This window comes from Bombus affinis, chromosome 17 (genome assembly GCF_024516045.1).
Source record: "Bombus affinis isolate iyBomAffi1 chromosome 17, iyBomAffi1.2, whole genome shotgun sequence".
NCBI lineage: Eukaryota > Metazoa > Arthropoda > Insecta > Hymenoptera > Apidae > Bombus > Bombus affinis.
In genome coordinates, this window is record NC_066360.1 from 5,959,966 (window position 1) to 5,983,700 (window position 23,735).

Genomic DNA, 23,735 nt, shown 5'->3' on the forward strand with positions numbered 1-23,735 from the left:
CTTGTAAAGGATTCTCTTTCATATACAAATTAACAACTGCACACCATGCAGCTGAGTCAGAACCCGCAATTTCACGATTAAAGCGCGGAAGCGATAAATTTTTAGGTTCTTCTTTCGGTTTTTGCACTAGCGTCTGAATCAAGTCTCGCATGACAGTCAAATGCTCTTGCATAGTAATAAACGGCACGTATCCCACTTCTTCGTTAGCATTTGCCATCATGATGTTCAATAAAGGTTGTATTTTCATAAAATTATATTTCTTTACAAAGTTTGATAAATAATTAGTTTAACGGTTAACTAAGATAACAAACAATAAGTAAACAAATGCTTTAAATATTATTCTTGGGTTCTGTAACGAATCCACGGTCAACGGGAAACTTTCTGTACGTTTTAATATATTTTTGATAGCACACTGACACGTTCACTCAGGCACAGGGTTTCTCTAAGACTGACTCCAAGACGATGACAGTAAACTCTCCAAGGAGATTGCAAAATAAATGACAGATACAGTTACATATATCAAATACATATCGATCGGGAATATCAACAAATTCCCAAGCGCCGTAACTAGGCAGTTCCACATAAACCAGCATTGCTCCTGATCAAGACTTGATTGTTTATACAGCGTATCCCTTAACACTGGAACCTCCTTTGTAAAACATTTCGTTCATCCCGTGACCGTGGCTACGTTCGGCGACCAGTTATGTCACCCCGAGCCCAAGTATTGAGAAATCTTCCAAAAGAAAGGCTCGATGTCTCTACATCTCCGACATATATAATACATATTTACTATATGGCAGGTGGTGTTTTAATATGCATATGATCATTGAAATTAACAACGGATTAATAGATTATAAATTAACATAAAATATAAATTATGAGCAATATCATTTCTTGCATTACTAAATATAATCTACTATTATTACCAATATTACGTTTATCATTTATATTCAAATATTAAAATAGAAATTACCCAAGGCCTTTATATATTCATTACTAAGGAAGAAAGATTGTAATGAAATTATTGGCATTATAATTAGAGAAGTATTTCTATGCAGTTCTGGTTTGGTTGCAGTTCAGAACTATTTTTAAGAGTTAATTACATTACCTTTTATTTACTAAAAACACACTTCAAATATAATTACAAAATATAACTACAATTAAAAAAGATTATATGATGGCATGAGATGAAACAAATTCTTTCTTTCTTTAATCAAAATTTATAATTTCATTTAATATTTAATCGTTTACGCAAAAGTATCTACATATTTATATTTTCCAGTTGATTTCGTTGATGATTGGAAGCAATGATTTTTGCGCTAATATGTGTACAACTTCTTCTCCATGGACTATGTTAAATGATCACAAAACAGATTTAATTAATACTCTTAGAATATTAAGAGACAATTTACCAAGAACTTTTGTTGCTCTTATACCTCCACCTCACTTAAAGGAACTGATTACTGCACACCATGGAAGAGAGTCATTGCAGTGCTATGTGTCATCCATGATTGGATGTTCGTGTATGTTTGCTTTACAATTTAGAGATCAAAGACCGGAATATTATAAAATAATAGAGAGGTTTGTATAATTTGCTGAATTTATGAAGTATGTTAGATATATTGTACTTACATATGCAATTTATAAGGATTTTGTTATATCATACTTTATACACAAAAACGGCTGCACTTTCGATTTGAATGAACTTCAGTATGTTATGAAACTCGACTTTGTTCCTATAAGGGACTCACTTAGTAAGTAAACTCACTTAGTTTCCGAAATATTTATAGAAAGCTGTTACTACTATTATATTAAATCTTGCTCATGAGGCAATATATGCGTGAGTCTCACACAGGAGATACAAGAAATCACCTGTGACGGCACTCGACAACAAATATCGCCACTGGACAATAACTAGAAATGGACACGGTAGTGCAGTTGTTAGCACCCTAGGTCAGGAACGATCGGTTCGATTCCTGGCGCCCGTGATCCGATTTTTCTTCCAAGCATCGAAATAGAAGAATAATTAGCGGTACCCCAGCAGTGACATCTACAGCCGGCAACTACAATCATCACGGATAACATATACCACCTCAAATTGGTGACCTCGACATAATTGACAGCGAAAAGAGGTGCGAACGTGATAACGCTACGAGCCTTCCATCATCATGAATCTAAGACTGTGGCAATCTGGACCTGCCGCTACGACGAACACGGACGGCCCTTCCTTCAGCAAAATATCGACGCCTGATTCCCCACTCACACATGCAGGTAACTGGAAACGAGACGATTACAAGGAGAAACAGAGGCTGACGACCGTACGAGGAACGGCCCCGCACCGTACCGTCAGGTAACCATGGCCACATCGAAGACTTCGCATAACATCGGCACGGGCCTGACAACAATCGGCTGACGCTTTACCACACTAAGATTATAACGTTATCTCTGGTAAGGGGGTACTGTGGCGGTACTCGATAACAAATACCGCTACTCGACACTAACTAAAAAACGGACACGATAGCGTAGTTGTTAGCGCTTTAGGCTACGAACGTTCGGAACCCGGGTACGACTCCCGGCGATCGAAGTCCAATTTTTCTTCCACGCACCAAAAATAGAAGAATAATTAGCAGTACTCCAGCAGCGACATCTACAGCCGGCAACTACAACTATCACAGACAACACATACCACCTCACACTGAATTAACTTATCACTAGTAATTTCCTTACGTCGTAGTCCGAATGCTTTACAAGTAAGGAAATAAAATTCGGATTTTTAGATGTGATAGTAGAATTTCTTGAATCCAACAGAGTAACGGCTCAGATTGTTATGACGGAGGGTGTACGATTCAGAATTTTGCAGCAGAGTGATTCAAGTGCTGATTTTGGGAGCTTTTTTATATGCTGGGATTTGGGACTTCTCGAGGGGTTGCCGCCGGGAGCCAGTCACAAGCGGCTATCCTGTTACAGTCTTCTGGGTCTGGGACACCAGCTGATTATCGTCTCGACGGCTGTGACCTGCAGGAGGTTTGTCAGGCGTGGTTACCCTATTATTGTTTTATGACCCTGTGCTAACGACAATGGTACTCAATGTTGCCGAGTGTCTAGCCTGCCGCTCAGCATAATGGCACCGCAAAACGCGTGAGGCTATTAGCCGCCGTCATTGAGTAACATTGCTGAGTCCCGTGTTTTGTCAAACTTTTCCGCTTTTCCACGAGTTCATCTGATATAAAGCTATGATATGTTTATAGAAACGGCGGATAAACGATGGCACCACGCTAACGCATATGTTGCCATGGACGTGCATGTATAGATAAGATTTAATGTAGTATTACCAGCAGATTCTTGCAAACATCTCGGAAACTAAGGTTGGCTAACGGTATAATGTTGTTCTAAATGATGAGTTTTACATTATAATTAAATTTCATCAAAATCGGAGGTGCAGCCGCTTTTGTGCCCAATTACCTTAACTTTTATTTTATATTTAAGCGAATTTCATTTTTGTTAAATGTTGGTGAATAACTTTATTGAAAAGAGTTGTTAGAAAGCGATATAGATTGATCATCTTTGAATTCAATTCACATTAAGATCTGATTGGTGACTCGGGCAATGTCGGGCCCAACTTTGGATGAAAAAACACTGATAAGTATATTTATAAACGTATATTATGAATACGTATTCAGACGATCAGTTCGTATTTCTATAACACATATGTAGTAATGTTACCGATACTGTATCAATGCTATCGACATCGACCTACGAATTTCAATCTGTTATCCATTAATATCAAAGGCAAAGGTATCAGTTATCGATATTGATCCTTTTATAATCGATAGGAAACAAGTACTGTACTTGAAACACCATAAACGTATCGATACTCGTCTGATACCGCAGGTAAGTTTCGGTACAAATTCTTATAGCTAAAATAAGATGAAAATCGAGAACTACAGAATTGCGCTTTGTTTTTTACACGAACGAATGTAGATCCGCAACTGACCTCGTACAAATCGTAGAAAAAAAGATTATGGCATTCGAAAACGTAAACCATCCTTGTAAGAAAAATCATAGGTTAGACGTTAAATCTGCTTACTCATTAAAATCCATAACAACAACTCGAAAGTCGTCCCATTAAATTTTCGAGTAGAGAGGATCAATGTTTCCTCTAATCTATTGCCACTATAACTAATTAATACATAATAACGTATATAAGCAATGTTTATACAAATTTGATACACGCACCGCGATCGCCCCGTTCGAGGTTATCCTAAATGTCGTCGCCTCGATGGCTAACGTAAGACTCAGCAATTCGAGTCTGCGCGTAGCAATAAATACGATAATGACCCCTCACTGATCAACCAGAAACTTGATACGAAGGAGCTCTAACATTTCGTTTCTCTTATCACGAAGATCGTCGCGACCCTTACTCGAATGACGCGTGAGCGCAGAAATTATCGGAATGCAAACAGGCTATTGACAAATTCCATGAAAGTGTCACGTAAAATAAAAAAGGGGGTAGCTCAAACGAAAAGAAAAATAAAAGGTAACAAAGAACAAGAGAATTTATTTCTTGTACTCTGAGTTTACACTGACTGCGATTTGGTTCTGAGCTCCAGCCGTGACTTTCCAAGACTGAATCTCTTACAATTTGACTTTCGGTGGGATATGTTTCTTTTTTGTTTGTCATCCCTCAATATCCCCACTACCCTGTAGGCGTACGTGACCGTTGCCACGCTTCTATACATTCGGTGGAAGGACCGTTGGGATATCGATGACTCATTAGGCACTTCGGCGATATACATTGTCGCCAAGGCCGCCACATCTTTATCTCCATCATCGGTCCATCGGATTTGAAGTATGCCGATCGTGACAAAAGCGTCGTAACGATATGGTGTAAATACCCTTGCTTTCATTCTTCTTTTTCTCCATAAAGGAATCATCGACAATTCTCCCCCAGTGCGAAACAGTTTAAATTCACCTCTAGCCATTACTAAATCAATATGGCGTATATCCCGATTAGGAATGCGGCATTTATCCTAATTATCTTGAAAAGATGTTACACCCTTCCATTACCATGTCGTATATCGGAAATCGTTAATTTTGGCAGTAGATTATTCCAGATATTCTCCTACGTGTAACAAAAATTATACTATGAAAAACTACGAACTTTTAGTTACTATGATAATCCAAATTATCACGAAGTATAATTACGAAACCAAAATGTGATATACTTATACTGAAAAAATGCGAAATCTTAATAACTAGCAAAGGAATTTTACTTCTGTCTCAGCGCGGTGCGACTATTCGCCCCACAATCAGCTTATTTTTATTTTTGCACATTTATGCGATATTATTTCCCTAACAAATTTCAAGTACCATTCGATATCGATTCAACGATACATACGAAGAATATGCCATTTTGTTTCATTTTTTTTAGGTGGCAAAAGATTGACGAAGAAGTCGCTAATTATCCAGAATTTCATAGGAATGACTTCACCGTAGAAATTTTACCGACTCTGGAAGATGCAAAATTACCTCTTGCCGAGGATGGATTTAGCGACTTCTCATATTTGAATGCTGATTGCTTTCATTGGAGTCAAAAACTACATGCACTGTGTGAGTATAACAGATGAAACTATACAATTATTTAATAAGCGTTACGATGATAATCAGAAATGTTTTGTGTTTCTCAAGATGCGAATAATCTGTGGAACAATTTGTTGGAACCAGTTGGTAACAAGAGTAGGACTCTCACTTCGTTATTTAAAAAATTTCTGTGTCCTACTTCGGAAAGACCGTTCTTGATGACGTATAAAAATTCACAGAACAACGAAACTTAAGGATGGTTATAGAAATTAAAAACAGTTTCTGTAAGTGGAAGATGTATTGCCTTTCCATTCAATTAAAGGAACGAGCAATTTGTGCGTATCAATACGGTATATTTCTGTGTAACGAATGAAAGGAAAGTTGTTTTCCTACATTTCTTCTTTCTTGTACACAATTCCTTAGAGTTACACTTTCTGTATGACATAGTTTTACAGTCGCTACAAGATTCTAAGCTTCCCGATTGCCTTTGCACCATCCAGACTATTTACTTCAATTTTAAATAATATTAAATAAAACGAACACATCATTTTTAAATAGATTTTCTAGAAGAAGCGTAACGCGCTTTAGTACTAAATCTAATATTGCTTTATACTTATTAGATGAATCTACATACAGTCGCGTTCTAGATACAGTAATGAAAATCTTGTGTTAAGATTCGAATAACATAAATTTCCATATTCTTCGTTAATTATTTATATGGCTCCAGTTCTGCGTCTATGTGTCTCTTCCGCACTCCACATCTGCAACACATCGTCCAATTTCTGAAACGGTCATGTTACCGCGCTTACAAAGATGCATTTTTCGGTACTAGCTTGTCGCCGCCCTTAGAACAAAGAGTAAATTCGCCAAGATCAAACCCGTTATTCAGAACGCGTTACGCGTCGCACTACAACGACTTTTTAGTATAATTTTTAGGAAAGTTAGAATTCTTTCAATCGCCTTTGTCGTTATAAACGTCCGCGTAAAGTTTGGTCGTCCAGCACCGTTAATTTTTGTTGTTCAATAAATGTTAAATCGAAATTGCCTTTTTTTCTTTTTGATTCATTGGAGATTTCTCCACGAGCCCATTTTATCCTTCGTTCTCGGCGCTGACCGATTGCGGCACCTTGAAAATCAGAATCAACAATCACCGCTCGTCCGATATATCTCGAAGAGCAGTTGATATCATAGTATCAGTATCAATTAAATAAAATAATGTGTTGCTTCTCTTTTTACAGTAAAATGAACATTAGTTCGAAAGCAAATAATCCGAATATTCCGATGTAACTCTTCTTGCACAATGGAAATGATATCATCAATTAGAAATTTTACAACTTGAAGAGCACAAATCGCCAATACGAATAGGTATATTTTATTAAAATATTAGCAAATTTGATAGCAAAATAATTGAAATTTTATAAAAGTGTTTTATAAAAGTTAAAAAAGTTACAATCTGACCGATTGAATTCAAAATTATAGAACCCTAAAGAAAAAAGGTAACGAAAATGTGAAATAGTGCTAATTTATTAACATTGTTAGTATATTATTGTACAGGTCCAAAGAATTCTGAAACTTGTCACGAATTCTTTGATCCGATGATAATGATGGAATATTAATGACGGGTTTCACAACTACAGGGATCCATTATCCATTTTATTCACTATTTTATTATTCCAACTATTTATTTCAGCGACGTGACATTCCCAAATATGTTCTGATAAGGTACAATAAGTATGCTATCTAACAATTTGATTGTAACTAAATTTAAAAATGCAAATTTCATGGTCGCTATTCAGAAGCGACAAAAATTATAATCAGCAAATGTTCTGAAATAAGAGCCAATATTGGATCCATAGCAATATTTAATTTTTACTGTAGTATTTCAGTCATTATCATATCGTTGTGATCTTGTATTAAAACTTCTGTATCAATAAAAGTAATAATGGAAATTGATAATGCGTTGAGCAATGAAACATTTTCCCTGTCCTTGCCGGTCGTTTAAATTCAACATAAAATCTAACCTGTTTTGAAGATATTTTGTTTTTGTTTATAGTATATGTCGGGTTAACGTTCGGTTCATGGGCGTGTAACGAATCTTCATTCGGACTAGCCATTGTTGTTGTATAATTGTTTCAACCGAGAATCGCGTTTCGGAGATGTTCGCGGAGACGTTCGGGGAGACGTTCGGGGAGACGTTCGGCGAGACGCTCGGTGAGACGCTCGGTGAGACGCTCGGTGAGATGCTCGGGGAGACGAGGATGTGCGACTCGAACGATGTGACGAACGCGGGGTCGGTGAACTAGACGAAAATCGACCGTTGGATGATCGGTCGCTGGACGATCGACCGCTCGTTGTTCGGTTGACACGTGTTCGTGGTTTGCTATGCCCATGGTCTTGATGCAGATACGTGTGGTGTCGCTGTCTACAGATGCGACATGACCCCGCGGAGCATTGCGTAAGAGGGTGTCCCTTGCCTAAACAATTGGTACAGAGCGACGCCCTTTTGGCGATTTCCAGGCGTTCTTTGGGCGACTTCGCTTTGAAGACATGACAATTCCATAATTCGTGTTGTCCGTGGCAGTTCGGACAAACCAACGTATTATGTGTAGTTATGAATGTATAACTTCGCGGCGCGTTCGGTCGCCGACGGTCATGTTGATCGGACGCCCTTTTTTTGACGGTTGATGCTGAACACGTTCTATCGCCATTCGTCCGTGTTTTCAGAAAATCTACCAAGTGCGTGTATGACGGTAGTTTCTTGTCCGGTAGTGTACGTTGCCATTTGCGAATGATGGCTGAGGGTAGCTTCGACGTGAAAAGCTTTAAGAGAACGACGTTTGACGTGACTGGGTCCCCGAGTTTTTCTAACGCTTGGAGATTTACCTTGACCGTCTCGATAAGATCGTCTATAGCTTCGGGTGTTTCTTTAGTTATTTTCGGATAGTCGAATATCAAGTCCCAGTGACGCATGCAGATTTGACGGTGGCAGTCGAATTTTTCCTTAAGAACGTCAATGGCGATTGCGTAATTCGACTCGGTGATGGCTAATGACTGTATGCTTCGCGCGGCCCATCCAGTCAGGGCTGATCGGAGATGATAAAATTTCTGAACCGGTGTTAAATGTTCATTTTGATCTATCGTTGACGAGAAGGTATCGTAAAATGACTGCCAATCCTCGAGGGCGCCATCAAATGTAGGTATCCGAACCTCCGGTAGTTTAAGCGAAGCAGACTCGCGACCGGCGGCTGATTCGCCGCTTGTCGATTGTGACGGCGTACTTCGTCGTATATTGATCAATTGTTTAGTTATTCGGTGTTGTAGTTTTTCGTATTCTTCCGCTAGTTCAATGCCGCGCGCGATCTCTCCCTCGTCTATAGCTACGATCTGGTTTTGTATGGCACGAAGTTCCGTCTCGTAGATTTCTAGACAATCTTTAATTTGTATCAAGTCGATCTCTTCCGGACAGCCTGATTGTTCGATGTCGTCCAGTTTTTTTGCGAAGCGTGTAAACTGGGCGATATAGTAGCCCCGGCGTCGACGCAAGGTGGCGAGTTCGTTTCCGGTTGCCATTATTTGTTATGTAATTGAAAGTGAAATCGTTTGAACTTACTTCTGTTGGCGATTATCCACTTTGTGGCAGGAGGCTGTGTGGTTGCGTTTCATCCACCGAATTATACCTCTTCAAAGGTGACGACCCTTTACGTTACTGACCTCGCTGAGGTAATAACGCTTCCGCTGCTGGTTGTGTTGGGTTCACGTGGCACTGTATGGTAGTGGGTGTCACTGGCGTGCACTTTTCACTTGACACTGAATCCGGCTCGAAGGACCAAATGTTTCAACCGTTCGCGGAGAGACGCGATCGCTAGATAACGCGTCAACGAGAGTCGTAAATTCTCGTTACGATTAAACAATCGACACCACGAACTGATTGATCCCCTATTTCTATTACGGGAAGAGAGGTGGTTAGGTTTGAGTGTATATGAACAACTATACTGGGTTGGTTGATAAAAGTTTAATAAAAGTAACGAAACAACAAGTTCAGTCAAAGATCAAAAATTAAAAACGAAAAAGATAACAGTCAAGGTTTGTTTAGCGGTTTGCTTATAACGAGACCTATCGCACTTCGCAGCTTGAGACAGACGTTATGTGTTAGATTCGATTCAATGTGTAACGTTCGACGTGTCACAAGGAACAGACTGACTTTAGATGATTTCTTTGTCTCATTTTTAAGACGACCCCCACTATACTTTGGTCACGCCACCGTTCGCGCCTATGATCACGTATGTCTGTTCTTGCGTGGAAAACGTAACGGACAAAATTCGACGTTTCGAGAACTCGCTGCTTGGCGGCAGCTATGCGCTCGTCGATACATTGTATATGATCCGGCGGTCAGATAAGACGATCTGACTGCGACATTGTAGGGCCGCGAGCGGCGGTTAGAAAATATAGCCTGTGGTAAACCTCGTGGCGTAACAACAATAGAGATTAAATTTACTGGTATGAATATTGATTTTTACAAAGTTTGACAATAACATGGTGATTAAACACTCGAGATGTTAGTGACAATGTTCTTAGGTCCAATAACGAATCCACGGTCAACGGGGTAACTCAAAGCAACGTTTTCTGCCACACTCGGTATAATAATCCACGTAAAGACGACGTATCAAACTCTCCAAGGCGATCGCAAGAATAATATACCGATGGGAATTTTCCTCTCCTTACGATAGCGTTTGTTCGTTGCATATTGCCCGGGGATATCAACAAAATTTCAGCCGCCGTTGCTAGGCAGACCCGCGTAGAGCTGACATTGCTCCTGCCCGGGGTTTGATTGTTAATACAACGTGTGTCCCCCAATATTGGCACTTCTCTGTTAGGTAAAAACGTTCATTCCGTGACCGTGGCTACGTTCGACGACCAGTTGTGTCACCTCGAAATCCACCGTCACAGATCTCGGGCAAACATAATAGGATTGAATCATAACAACTATTTCTAAATCTTATCATGTAAGTACAGCTATAACAAATAGTCTAGACTAAAGTATTGGGGATCTTCCCAAAAATTACAAAAGAAAAGCCCCGATGTCCCCTCATCTCCGACATATATATGTCGGGTTGGCGTTAAGATTAGAGTTAGGGTTAAGGGTGTGAAACGAATCCCTATTGGCATTAGACGTGATCATTATGCAATAGGGGAGATATTTACTAGTGCAAATATGACTATGATAGAATTTGACAAGTAATCGCGATAATTAGATACTCGAGAAGCTAATGACAATGATCCTAGGCTCAATAACGACTCCGCGGTCAACGGGATGACGAACTCTACTCTTCTTTAGCGTCTAAGTTGTACTCAATGTTAATACATGGGGCAATCACTACGTATCTGAGGGTTACTTGAATCGTCGTTGAGATCGTGCGGAAGAGTGGTTCTCCATCACGGTAACGCTGTCGAGGAAAACTATGATGGGTGCGCCTAAGGACACGAGATTATCGGAATCGTGGAGAAAAGTCTTCGTTCGGAAAGTGAGGGACATTGGCGTTACTGTTAATTGGTCAATTTCCATATTGGTGGTTAGGGAAGGCTGCTAGCCGCCCTTAAGAGAAAGTTCGAGAAGAGGAAGCGTCGTTCGTGAGAAAAATAGATTTTCTTCTTTTTTTTTATTTATTAGAATATTTACAATCAATTCTCGTTGAGAATTTTCAGTAACTTAATTTGGCGTGATACAATGACATGGATTATAATAGTTTTATATTGTTGGTTCTAGTAGAAACTAAGGATTTACTCTAGAGGGTATTTTCTTTTTAGTCTGCGGATCTGGTTCGTCGTGTCCAGTAGTTGGGCGACTAATGGGTTGTGGTGGTTGTTGACTCTTGCGTTATATCTGCTTCTGGACTTGTGTATTTCATCTTTGACTGTAGGTATCTTGGGGTCACGGTGGATTGTTTCGTTGGTAACATACCAGGGTGCATTTAATAGAGATCTATTGGAAGCGTTGGAGTATTTCAATGTTGGAATTACTTGCTGTTCCCCATAGTTGGATTCCGTAGGTCCAGACTGGTTTTATTACAGCGTTATAGAGCGTAATTTTGTTCCGCGTGTTTAGGTTGGAGCGACGGCCAATGAGCCAATAAAATTTTTTGAGTTTGTCCCTGAGTTGTTTAGATTTGTCTAAGATATGTTGTTTCCAGGTTAATCTTCTGTCCAGAGTCATGCCCAAGTATCTGACTGTGTCCTCGTTGGGAACTGTTATATTGTTAATGGAAACCTGTGGGCAGGTTTGTTTTCGCAGCGTGAAGGTTACATGTGTGGATTTTTTTCATTAATTTTGAAGCCCCATTTGTGGTACCACTTTTCCATTGAGTCGAGACCTCGCTGGAGAGTGGATGAGGCTATTATCGGGTTGGCGTGGGACGCTAATAGCGCTGTGTCGTCGGCAAATGTTGCTATGGTTATTCCTGTTGATATTGGTAGGTCGGCAGTGTAGATGGAGAATAGAAGGGACCCGAGGACACTGCCTTGGGGTATGCCCGCTTCTATTGGGAAAGTTGTGGTAATGGCGTCTGTGTATTTAACCATAAATTGCCAATTGGTTAGGTAGGACTTTAGGATGGAGTAGTAAGTGTGTGGTAGGACTTTTTTAAGTTAGTAAAGAAGCCCTTCGTGGCATACTTTGTCGAATGCCTGTTGAATATCAAGGAATACCGCCGAGCAGTATTTTTTCTTTTCGAGGGTTTGGCTGATATTGTGTGTTATTTGGTGGATTTGCTCTATTGCGGAATGCTGCTTCCGAAAGCCGAATTGATGATCTGGCAGAGTTTTCAGATCCTCTATTAGTGGAAGGAGTCGATTCGTTAGCAACTTTTCGAATAGTTTTGACAAAGCGGGTAGAAGACTAATTGGGCGATAGGAGCTAGTTTCGTGTATTGGTTTTCCGGGTTTAGGGATGAGCGTAATTTTTGACGTTTTCCAGGTTTTGGGATAGTATTCAAGGCGAAGAATTGCGTTGAAGATTGAAGAAATGAGTGCAATCCCTTTTACAGGTAGTTCCTTAATTGCTTTGTTACTTATTTGATCATGTCCTGGTGCTTTCCTGGGGTTCAGACGATGGATTTATTCGGTAACCTCTAGAGAAGTGAAAGGTTTAATGGGGAGAGACATTTGAGAGGGGGGGGGTAATATTATCACTATTTTTTCACTGTTTAGCACTCTTTTTTTTCTTTTTTTTTCACTCTCTCACTGTATACTGTACACTGTATAGCTTGCCGCGCTCACTGTTAGTGCCTACGCCTGGTAGTCCCTTAGGGCCGAGAGGTCCGACCTACTCGGAGGTTCACGGTCAACTGGGTGTATCTATCACAGCCAACGGGCGTTGACAAAAAAATCTGGTAAGTGCCGTCGAAAGGCGACAGTGCCTTACCATTTATATGTGTTCCATCCTTGTCTAGGGGAGTGCTAAACGTCTCTCCTTTCATACTACACACTTGTTCTGGAACCTATAGAACAGTCAACTGCTTCTCATAACTACAGAGCAGTCACGTCATCTATATTTCTTCCACGACATCAGGAGTCAACTCCAAATTCCACGTCAACTCAACCTTTACTACTACACTAGACTTTTTCTTGGAATAACAGAACAGTCTATCATCGGGAGTCTATATCAACTGAACATTCAAGCAGTTCTATCTCAGTTCGAATACTCTCAACACCTCAAGACTTTTTCGAAGGTCTTCGAAGGTGTCACCTATCTACCATTCAATCTCGGTCTTCAGATCAGTCAACACCTCTACCCGGATTCTCTCATATAAGAGCAATCCATTTCTTCGTTACCTATATCATAAGCAACGGCGTAAACTCATCAGTGTAACGTTGTGGGAAATAAATAGATTATAACTCTGTTAATCGCAGCATTATACCAGCTCAACCACTCCTATTATCTCAACGGAAATCAGGGGATCGATCTATTCGCGGCGTCGATTATTATAATCGTAACGGGAATTTAAGACTCCCGTTGACGTGTTTCCTCGCGATTCCGTCTCCCCGCGATTGGTCGAAACTACGGAGATGCTTTCTTTTTTTTTTTTTTTTTTTTTTTTTTGAAGTCGCTATAAAAACAGAAATTATTTCATATTTTTTAGCGCACTTAATTTGTATAAATACAATAAAAGTAATTTTTCAATATTTAACGCGTTTGAAAGTCGGTAATATTTTTCTTTGGAAACAATTTTTTTTTCATATATTTTTTTTGTCATACAGTTTCTATAGTATGTTTAAAGTACAATTAGAAATAATGGTAGTATATACACCTTATACAATATGTAAATCATTTTGCGCAAGCGTTGCCTATTCGTATTCATTAGTTTTCTTGACCTTGTTGACCACGTAAATGCAAATAGATATATAAAGAATGATAATAGAGATGGGAGTATCTGAATCAAAGTATATATTTTGTCTCTTATTATGATCATGTATCACAGCAGTTTCAAATCTATTACGAGTACGAACAGTGTGCCAAACGATCGCTAAATAACAGCAGTTAAGACCGAATGCGCTGCTATCAAGGGCCCTCGATAATACGCGTAACAGTTAGCGGTCATCACAAGAATTTATATTTTCTTGTCTTTATAATCAATAAAAATAAAATATTACTGTGAAAACGTAAAAGTGACCATTTGATTGTGCAAGAAAACTTACCATGAAGAAGCTGTATCTGTACATTGCATTAGAATTATGCGTGCTGACCATGTCGCAAAAAACTGCCTTGGATAAATCGATTCTTAATAACATCCATCGTGGATATCGTAATTGGTTAACGCACTCTCACGGTACGTCTGTTTTACTTTATTTCGTGATACGTCTTTATGCAGCAATTTCATTTTCTTTTGGTTAGAGAGATGTTTTTTGAAGGAACATTGAAATATTGTGAATTTTATTTTTCATAGACTAATGTTTCATTGTGAATATATATATGTCCGCGATAAAATGATAAGTTGACGAAATTTTTTTCGATAAAAGTGTAGAAGAACTTGCACAGCACGGATCATTTTTTTTTAACATATAAATAACGTAGAGATTATATTTTCAAGTAACATACGCTATGAATTCTGAATACGCTATGACTACGCTATATCTATATCTATGAATACGCTATGAATGGCACCCTCCTCTGGTTCTTGAGATGAGGAATTTTGTAAACAGTACTTATTTCGAAATTCGTAACGCAGCTAAACAGCAGTCCTGAAGTGTATTAAAAGTGACGAGCTGTTATGTAAATGTGAAGTCAAAAGATGTCCGTATACCATTTCCATTTGTTCTTAAAATACTGGTCAGTCTTGTTATACGAGTATAAGAAGCAGCAATTTGATTGTGCTTTCAAATGGAAATTGGGTTTTGGTTAGGTTAGTGACGGGGTGCAGGGAGAAATATTGAAAATATACAGTAGCTCACGAAAGTTTTCACATGCTATTAAAACTCTAGACAATTAAAGAAGTGAAAACAATGCTCTTATTACTATAAGATACAAGTGCCAAGATTATACATCTGTATATCTAAAATTTAGAACGAATCCGATAACGTTTGTAGAGGTTTTGAAATCTTTCATTGTAAGGATGTACAGAAAGAAGGTCGCGAAAGTAATCGAACGTCTAGATGTTAAGCGATGTTAAACAATACTTTCGTATACAAAGTGACAAGAAAACGTTGGCACACTCAGTTGATGTAGAATTAAATTGCGCAGTGAGTTTTGTGCTTCGTTGTGAATAATATTAATCTCTGCAGTGGTAATAAGTGCGAAATAATCAGAGACATAGATATTCGAGAGAGAATTGATATAAAAAGGACATAAAGATGAAAATTATAACAATAAATCGCTAAAATATAAGATTGTGATACGTTATAATATCACAGAGTCAGAAATAGAAGAAACAGACGCAAACAAATATCCTACAGGCAGACCAAAGAAAAAAATTAGTAGAGAAGGACAAATTATAATAATTGAATGAGTGAAATAAAAAGGGTCGAAATATCTCGGTTCCAAAGTCACTCAAACAATTGGCAAGTGCGTCAGTAAGAATGTTTATGCGGAATTTTGTTGCAGTACTGTTTATGTATCATTCTGCCTATTCATTCCGATGAACGTTTCATAACTTTTACAGATGTTATTAGATTCGAACGAAGCTTTGGATATAAAATCCTGATACTTGCATCTTATAGTAGTTATAATATCATTTTCAGATATTATATTTAACGTGTATATTTTAATTCGAATTCTTTCCTGAGCTACTGCATGTCAAGGTTAAGGTCATCGAGATTAAATTTCTCTTTTTAAGAAAATTATATTTATAGTACTTCAAAATCGCGTATCTCAATAATCACAAGAGATAACGTCAAAATGGACAACGTTTCTTACTTAGAAATGTATCGCCTAAGATATATGCCAAAAAAACGGTCCGTGCTTTTTTTAGTGTTTTTATCAACTTTTACCCTTTTGCCGAACGATCGAATAATAGTAACTATTTATGCAACCATAAAACAGAAATTTATTAGCGACAGCCTGTCAAGTCGTCAGAGCGATATAATGTTTAATGCAATTGATCGATAGTAACGTTACTATAGTAATACACATCTGATAAGAACATAGTTTGGTTTCATTTGTCTGTCGCCATATTGCTGATTTTTCTAAACCTCATAAGATTTATTGACGTGTTTGCAAATGATACCATGTACGGTAGAAAAATATTAGATCATAGTAAAATTGCACATTTCATCAGAAAGAGTGAAAACTATATAAATAATTAAATATTCTGCTGGATCTAATCTTGTGGCAAACGGTTGAATGAAATTCTAGTTTCTCTGCTCGTTAGATAACAGTAGAAATCAAACTAACGAACAATTATCATTAAATTTAAAACCGTGATTAAGGAACGGAGAAGAAATATCCAGCAGCTTATTATTAAAAAGTGGAGCGGCGACATTTCCATTAAATCTTGCCTACTGTCGATACAGACCACGGAAGAAAGAATAATTCCTACCGGTTTCATAAACTTTCTTTCTTATTTTCATATCCATTATATTATATTATATTGCACTTATTTGCTTTAATTAAGGCACCTCCTTTTTTCCCAAAGTCGGTATAATACAATAATAGAACTTTATTGTGAATATTTCATGAGTTTTTCTGTACAATTTATAACTTTTTCTAGACAGACATATTTATCATTATGTATGAATTCAACAAGACACGTTACATAACTCTTTCTGTAGCTTACAAAACCTTAATTATTCCTGTACGTTAGTATCGTTCTTACCGGCCATCAGTAGTAATTTGGTAACGAAATATTACAGAAACAGAATTGTAGATCAGTACATCATCTATCATGATCAACTAACGTGGACTAAATAAATATAAACTTTATTAGTATCATTTTTATCACGAACCACACGTGCCGCCATATTTTCGGCGATTACGAGCATATAATTTGTGTACTAATCAAAAATCAATACATATATCCAATTTTTTATGTGCGATCGTGACAACACGTGCTCATAGCATGTGAACATACGTATTGATACGTCGCTAAGCAGAAATAAGAAAGTTTCATTTTTTCTTTATGCTGCCTTATACAGTGAGTCAGAAAATGTTTGTATATTTACCTTCATGACTTTTAAATTCTAGTATTTATTCTATTATTTTTTTTTTTTCATGCATTATGAAAAACATTTCATTTGCATACTATTACCGTAACAGTTTTTGTTGGAACATCGTTTGTTTGTTTAAAGCTCCTCGGTTATTACATTGAAAAGGACACATGTTTCAATAAATTTGGAATACGTTGTCAAGGTCAACTTCCTGATCGACTTTCTCCTATAGTCATGCAGCCACCGCTCGGTCTCCGTTGCCGAGATATTAAGAAGGAATTTCAATTAAATTCAGTTTCCATTCCTTCTCATTCTGGCTTAAATGGTGGCGGTACCTTATATAACTTTTGGTGATATTGGGTGTAGTGCGTTAAATAGTCATTCGGTGTTTAGATCAACAATATATTTATTAACAAGTGTCTTCTTTCGATCGCGTCGCGTATCGCTCACGGTTTCGCTAGTCAATCTCACTCCGCGGTTACAACGCGACTTTTTCACTTCCTGGTTCAAACTCGACTGTCGATCAGACTCGATTCTTATCTTTTTGTTTCCCCTTAATATCCCCACTATCCACGCGTTTGATAGGCGTCCTCGATCGTTACCACACACACCTTCTTCTCGAATATTCGTCGCAAGAACCGTTGGGATATTGATGGCCCATTAGACACTTCGCTTCAGCGATACACATTGTTGTCGAGTGCAGCCACAAACTCAATTCAAATTTTCCTCATCGATGTTAATCGATTTTAACATAAATAAAAATCGGTAAGTCAGTGGGTTATAGATTGGATTGGATTAATATCCTAATGTTAGGCATGATTTTGAGGGGGTATTCTAGTCTAGAGGCATGAATTTCGGGCTGTTTTTGAAGCTCTGTACAAATGAAACAAAAAAATTTTGGACTATCCAATTTTTTATCATTAGTTTATTAATATTTTAAGATTACATAAAAAAAATTTTTTTTTATTTATTAGAATATTTACAATCAATTCTCGTTGAGAATTTTCAGTAACTTAATTTGGCGTGATACAATGACATGGATTATAATAGTTTTATATTGTTGGTTCTAGTAGAAACTAAGAATTTAATATAGAGGGTATTTTCTTTTTAGTCTGCGGATCTGGTTCGTCGTGTCCAGTAGTTGGGCGACTAATGGGTTGTGGTGGTTGTTGATTCTTGCGTTATATCTGCTTCTGGACTTGTGTATTTCATCTTTGACTGTAGGTATCTTGAGGTCACGGTGGATTGTTTCGTTGGTAACATACCAGGGTGCATTTAATAGAGATCTATTGGAAGCGTTGGAGTATTTCAATGTTGGAATTACTTGCTGTTCCCCATAGTTGGATTCCGTAGGTCCAGACTGGTTTTATTACAGCGTTATAGAGCGTAATTTTGTTCTGCGTGTTTAGGTTGGAGCGACGGCCAGTGAGCCAATAAAATTTTTTGAGTTTGTCCCTGAGTTGTTTAGATTTGTCTAAGATATGTTGTTTCCAGGTTAATCTTCTGTCCAGAGTCATGCCCAGGTATCTGACTGTGTCCTCGTTGGGAACTGTTATATTGTTAATGGAAACCTGTGGGCAGGTTTGTTTTCGCAGCGTGAAGGTTACATGTGTGGATTTTTTTCATTAATTTTGAAGCCCCATTTGTGGTACCACTTTTCCATTGAGTCGAGACCTCGCTGGAGAGTGGATGAGGCTATTATCGGGTTGGCGTGGGACGCTAATAGAACTGTGTCGTCGGCAAATGTTGCTATGGTTATTTCTGTTGATATTGGTAGGTCGGCAGTGTAGATGGAGAATAGAAGGGACCCGAGGACACTGCCTTGGGGTATGCCCGCTTCTATTGGGAAAGTTGTGGTAATGGCGTCTGTGTATTTAACCATAAATTGCCTATTGGTTAGGTAGGACTTTAGGATGGAGTAGTAAGTGTGTGGTAGGACTTTTTTAAGTTAGTAAAGAAGCCCTTCGTGGCATACTTTGTCGAATGCCTGTTGAATATCAAGGAATACCGCCGAGCAGTATTTTTTCTTTTCGAGGGTTTGGCTGATATTGTGTGTTATTTGGTGGATTAGCTCTATTGCGGAATGCTGCTTCCGAAAGCCGAATTGATGATCTGGCAGAGTTTTCAGATCCTCTATTAGTGGAAGGAGTCGATTCGTTAGAAACTTTTCGAATAGTTTTGACACAGTGGGTAGAGGACTAATTGGGCGATAGGAGCTAGTTTCGTGTATTGGTTTTCCGGGTTTAGGGATGAGCGTAATTTTTGACGTTTTCCAGGTTTTGGGATAGTATTCAAGGCGAAGAATTGCGTTGAAGATTGAAGAAATGAGTGCAATCCCTTTTACAGGTAGTTCCTTAATTGCTTTGTTACTTCTTTGGTCATGTCCCGGTGCTTTCCTGGTATTCAGACGATGGATTAATTCAGTAACCTCTAGAGAAGTGAAAGGTTTAATGGGGGGGAGACATTTGGAAGGGAGAATGCAGGTATTCTGTTATTTCCGGAGCGGTATTGTAGGAATAAGTTTTAAAAACGTTGGATAGGTAGTTGGCGAAGAGGTTGGCATTTTCTATAGCGCTTCGTGCCCATCCGCCTTGTGGACAGCGAATTTGCGGATTATTTGCGGGGGACTCGTGAGTTTCCTGGAAGCCTTCCATAGTGAGTAGTTGGAGTCGGCAGAGGGGGACAAATTGACGAGGTACTTTTGGAAACAGTCATTTTTGTATTTTTTTAATGATTTTGGTTAACTTCCTGGTTGCGTTGTTTAGTTTGCATTTGTTATCCGGTGTTCTATGGGTTTGCCATACTCTTCTTGGTTTTTGTTTTTCTGTGATTTTGTTTAATATGTAATGGGGATATTCGTGTTTGCTCATAGTAGTCTTAGTAAGTGTTGAGGAGCGGATAGCGTTTATTATGCTCGTGTTTAAGTATTCTGTGGCTGTTTCGATATCTTTCTTTGTTTTTAGTGAGATTGAGGCAGAGGTTGGCTTTGAGACAAGTTTCCGGCAATTTTACTCATAGAATGGTACAGCATATTTACACATTTTTAATCAGCGATTCCTGCTCTATACATGAAACCTTCCTCTACTTCAAAATGCTCATTCTTCGAGGTTCTTTTATGGAGACGAGCAGTCCTGGCTTCCTTTGATGCCTCTGAAACTCGGAATTCAGAGCGCTCGATGCGAACTTCGTCTCGCCCGACTGCGAACGCACGAGCTTCTGGGCCAATCGTGATTCCCATGACACTTAAGATTTTCAATGTGGGTATAAAAGCTTCATTAAAAGTACGTACTGCGAGGCAAGTGGAAATTCGAATTGTCTGCGTTCCTGCGTGCATGTGCTTCGGAGCAAAAGTCCATATTAACGAATTTAAAGATTCGTTATCATTTTGGGTATCAGAACCCAAACATCGTTCGTATTGAATTATTGAATTAAAAATACATTAAAAAGGGATACAATACAATAAAGGTTTTATGAGGGTATTCATACGTAGGTACCCGGGCAGCGTCTACCATCTATTGTTCACTTGTTCCGGTTGGACCGGAGCAGATGCCGCGTCACAAAAATGGCTTTAACTCATAAAATAATTGAAATTTTGAAAAATCCTTTTAAGGGCGTATTCTTGAATGTCCAAACTTTGGAAATATGAAAAAAAAACTTTTCGATTTTTTCAAATTTGTAGACTAGAATACCCCCTTAATTTTTCTTTCATACGGTTTTGTAAACGTATCGTAAATTTGATTACTACTTATTTGTATTATTATTATTTATATGTTTAAAGAAAAATATGAACTTTTATTAGTACTTTGCGACTACAAAAATCTGAGTTAAGTGCCGTGCAGTCTTTGACAATCCATTTACACATCACTGCCTATGCCAAACCGTGGCCAGCTCCTTTAAACAATATCCCTGCTCATTATTCATTATTCTTTGACAATGCAATGTCGGATCGCCTGCCATCGGTTTATCTGCCTATTAATTTATCCTTCGTCAAACTGTTTTACACATCTCTCGCAACAATCTTGCCATCGATACCTCATCGTTCAGTTACTTCGATTCGCCTAGCATCGGCTGTCCAAATATTAGCTCAAGCAATGTACCGAGGTTCTTACAGCCAAGTCAAAAATTATCGTAAGACTAAGTAGCGGCGGGCTATCTGTATTTGTAACGGTAAGAAGGTACGTTGTCGCTATCAAGTATGTACATGACAAACAGACAGGTGAGACATAATGCAACAATGTGAAAATTATTTCACGATAGCATTATTTTACTACTCTAACCCAACCCATAACCCATTCATTTTTCTTTCTAATTTACACGATATTAGAAATGATTATCCTGACGGTGACGCTAATTCGCATGGATTGAATTTTTGTCTGATAGGCGAACGGTTCGAACACAATGAGATTTTGACATACCTTTTGCATTATTTGATCGTAATTTTGATCAAATTGATATCGCGTGCAACATTATATCACAGATGAAGTATTTTTGTAAAATATTTTAAAGGGACTATTTTGTAGGTACAAGTAGTGAGGAACGGATATCTCAATTACGGAAAAAAAATAAATTTCAAGATGAAGTTCCAATAGACGTCTCTTTTCCTTGCAACGTAACAGGTAGTTAACAAAATTTATGGTTATTGTTGTCAAATACTTTATGAAATCACCCGTAAATATTATATTATGATATTCATTCTTTAAAATCATTACTCAATTTAAACCACAGATTTTTTTTATTTCCTGTAATTTGTACAATTTGCCTTCGGGAACAATTGTTAAATTTCTGTGGCAGGAAATTACAGTGAAGAACACTGTTCTTCACAATTTGTAGTGGCTACAAGAATATCTTGTCCTTTAATATCATTTTTTAAGACAGATATGTAACATTACAAGCTCCTCACCTTACCGTAATTTAAAAATATTAAAATTGATGCTTATTTTTTGAAGTTAATATGTATTCTAATGTTTTTAATTTGTTTAGCCGGCAGGTCTTCGAATGTTCCCGAATCGGTTCACCATTTAAGACCAGGAGACATAGATGTCATTGCTGCAATGGGTGATTCCTTGACAATCGGCGCTGGAGCTACTTCGATTTATTCGTCGGAAATGAACATTGAAAATAGAGGCATAGTAGGCAGTATCGGCGGTCAAGGAACTTGGCGACAGTACCTGACTCTTCCTAATATTCTTAAAGTTTGTTCATTTCTTACATCTGCATTGTTTACGCATACGATTTGTGTTATCGCCATAAATGCGAATACTCAAATCTTTCATAGTCCGATTTTCCTATATGCAGGAATTCAATCCTAAATTAGTAGGTTATTCACTTGGCGACTCTATAAGTATTGATCCAGCTGCGCAGTTAAACGTCGCCGAAATTGGAGCTATGTCTAAGGATATGACTTTCATGGCGACATATTTGGTCAATAAAATAAAAGAAGACCCGAGGATAGATATCAACAAACATTGGAAGGTTCGTATGTTCGTAGACAAAGTAATTATATACAATACATATTTACTGTATGGCAAGTGGTGTTTTAATATGCATATGATCATTGAAATTAACAACGGATTAATAGATTATAAATTAACATAAAATCTAAATTATCAGAAACATTATTTCTCGCGTTACTAAATGTAATCTACTATTATTAGCAATATTACGTTTACCATTTATATTCAAATATTAAAATAGAAATTACCCAAGGCCTTTATATATTCATTACTAAGGAAGAAAGACAGTAATGAAATTATTGGCATTATAATTAGAGAAGTATTTCTATGCAGTTCAGCTGAACTATTTTTAAGTGTTAATTTCATTACCTTTTATTTACTAAAAACACACATCAAATATAATTAAAAAATATAACTACAATTAAAAAAGATTATATGATGGCATGAAATGAAACAAATTCTTTCTTTCTTTAATCAAAATTTATAATTTCATTTAATAGTTAATCGTTTACGCAATAGTATCTACATATTTATATTTTCCAGTTGATTTCGTTGATGATTGGAAGCAATGATTTTTGCGTTGATATATGCACAACTTCTTCTCCATGGACTATGTTAAATGATCATAAAATAGATTTAATTAATACTCTTAGAATATTAAGAGACAATTTACCAAGAACTTTTGTTGCTCTTATACCACCACCTCACTTAAAGGAACTGATTACTGCACACCATGGAAGAGAGTCATTGCCGTGCTATGTGTCATCCATGATTGTATGTTCGTGTATGTTTGCTTTACAATTCAGAGATCAAAGACCGGAATATTATAAAATAATAGAGAGGTTTGTATAATTTACTGAATTTATGAAGCATGTTAGATATATTGTACTTACATATGCAATTTATAAGGATTTTGTTATATCATACTTTATACACAAAAACGGCTGCACTTTCGATTTGAATGAACTTCAGTATGTTATGAAACTCGACTTTGTTCCTATAAGGGACTCACTTAGTAAGTAAACTCACTTAGTTTCCGAAATATTTACAGAAAGCTGTTGCTACTAT

At 37.7% G+C, this 23,735-nt stretch overlaps 1 protein-coding gene, 1 long non-coding RNA gene and 1 other non-coding gene across 14 annotated transcripts in view; 1 reads left to right on the plus strand and 2 right to left on the minus strand.

Annotated features, from left to right (window-relative positions):
- LOC126926279 (phospholipase B1, membrane-associated-like) overlaps positions 1-23,735 on the plus strand; it is a 57,252-nt gene that overhangs the window by 14,175 nt on the left and 19,342 nt on the right. For 5 of the 12 annotated variants that reach the window (XM_050742563.1, XM_050742556.1, XM_050742558.1 and 2 more), the window contains exon 5: positions 1,283-1,581. In XM_050742563.1, the coding sequence (XP_050598520.1) occupies positions 1,283-1,581 (299 nt within the window). Of the gene's footprint in view, positions 1-1,282; positions 1,582-5,431; positions 5,611-5,667; positions 5,865-6,818; positions 7,537-21,734; positions 21,831-22,194; positions 22,407-22,509; positions 22,687-23,210; positions 23,510-23,735 lie in introns of those variants that run through there. The other 7 variants (XM_050742560.1, XM_050742561.1, XR_007714463.1 and 4 more) reach the window with 6 other exon arrangements.
- LOC126926315 (uncharacterized) lies at positions 1,330-23,511 on the minus strand. Its single transcript, XR_007714486.1, has 2 exons — positions 23,365-23,511; positions 1,330-1,436 (listed from the first exon to the last, which is right to left on the minus strand). It is a non-coding gene; the product is annotated as an uncharacterized LOC126926315 (long non-coding RNA).
- Positions 12,955-13,059, minus strand: LOC126926409 (U6atac minor spliceosomal RNA). The gene has a single exon (XR_007714542.1). It is a non-coding gene; the product is annotated as a U6atac minor spliceosomal RNA (small nuclear RNA).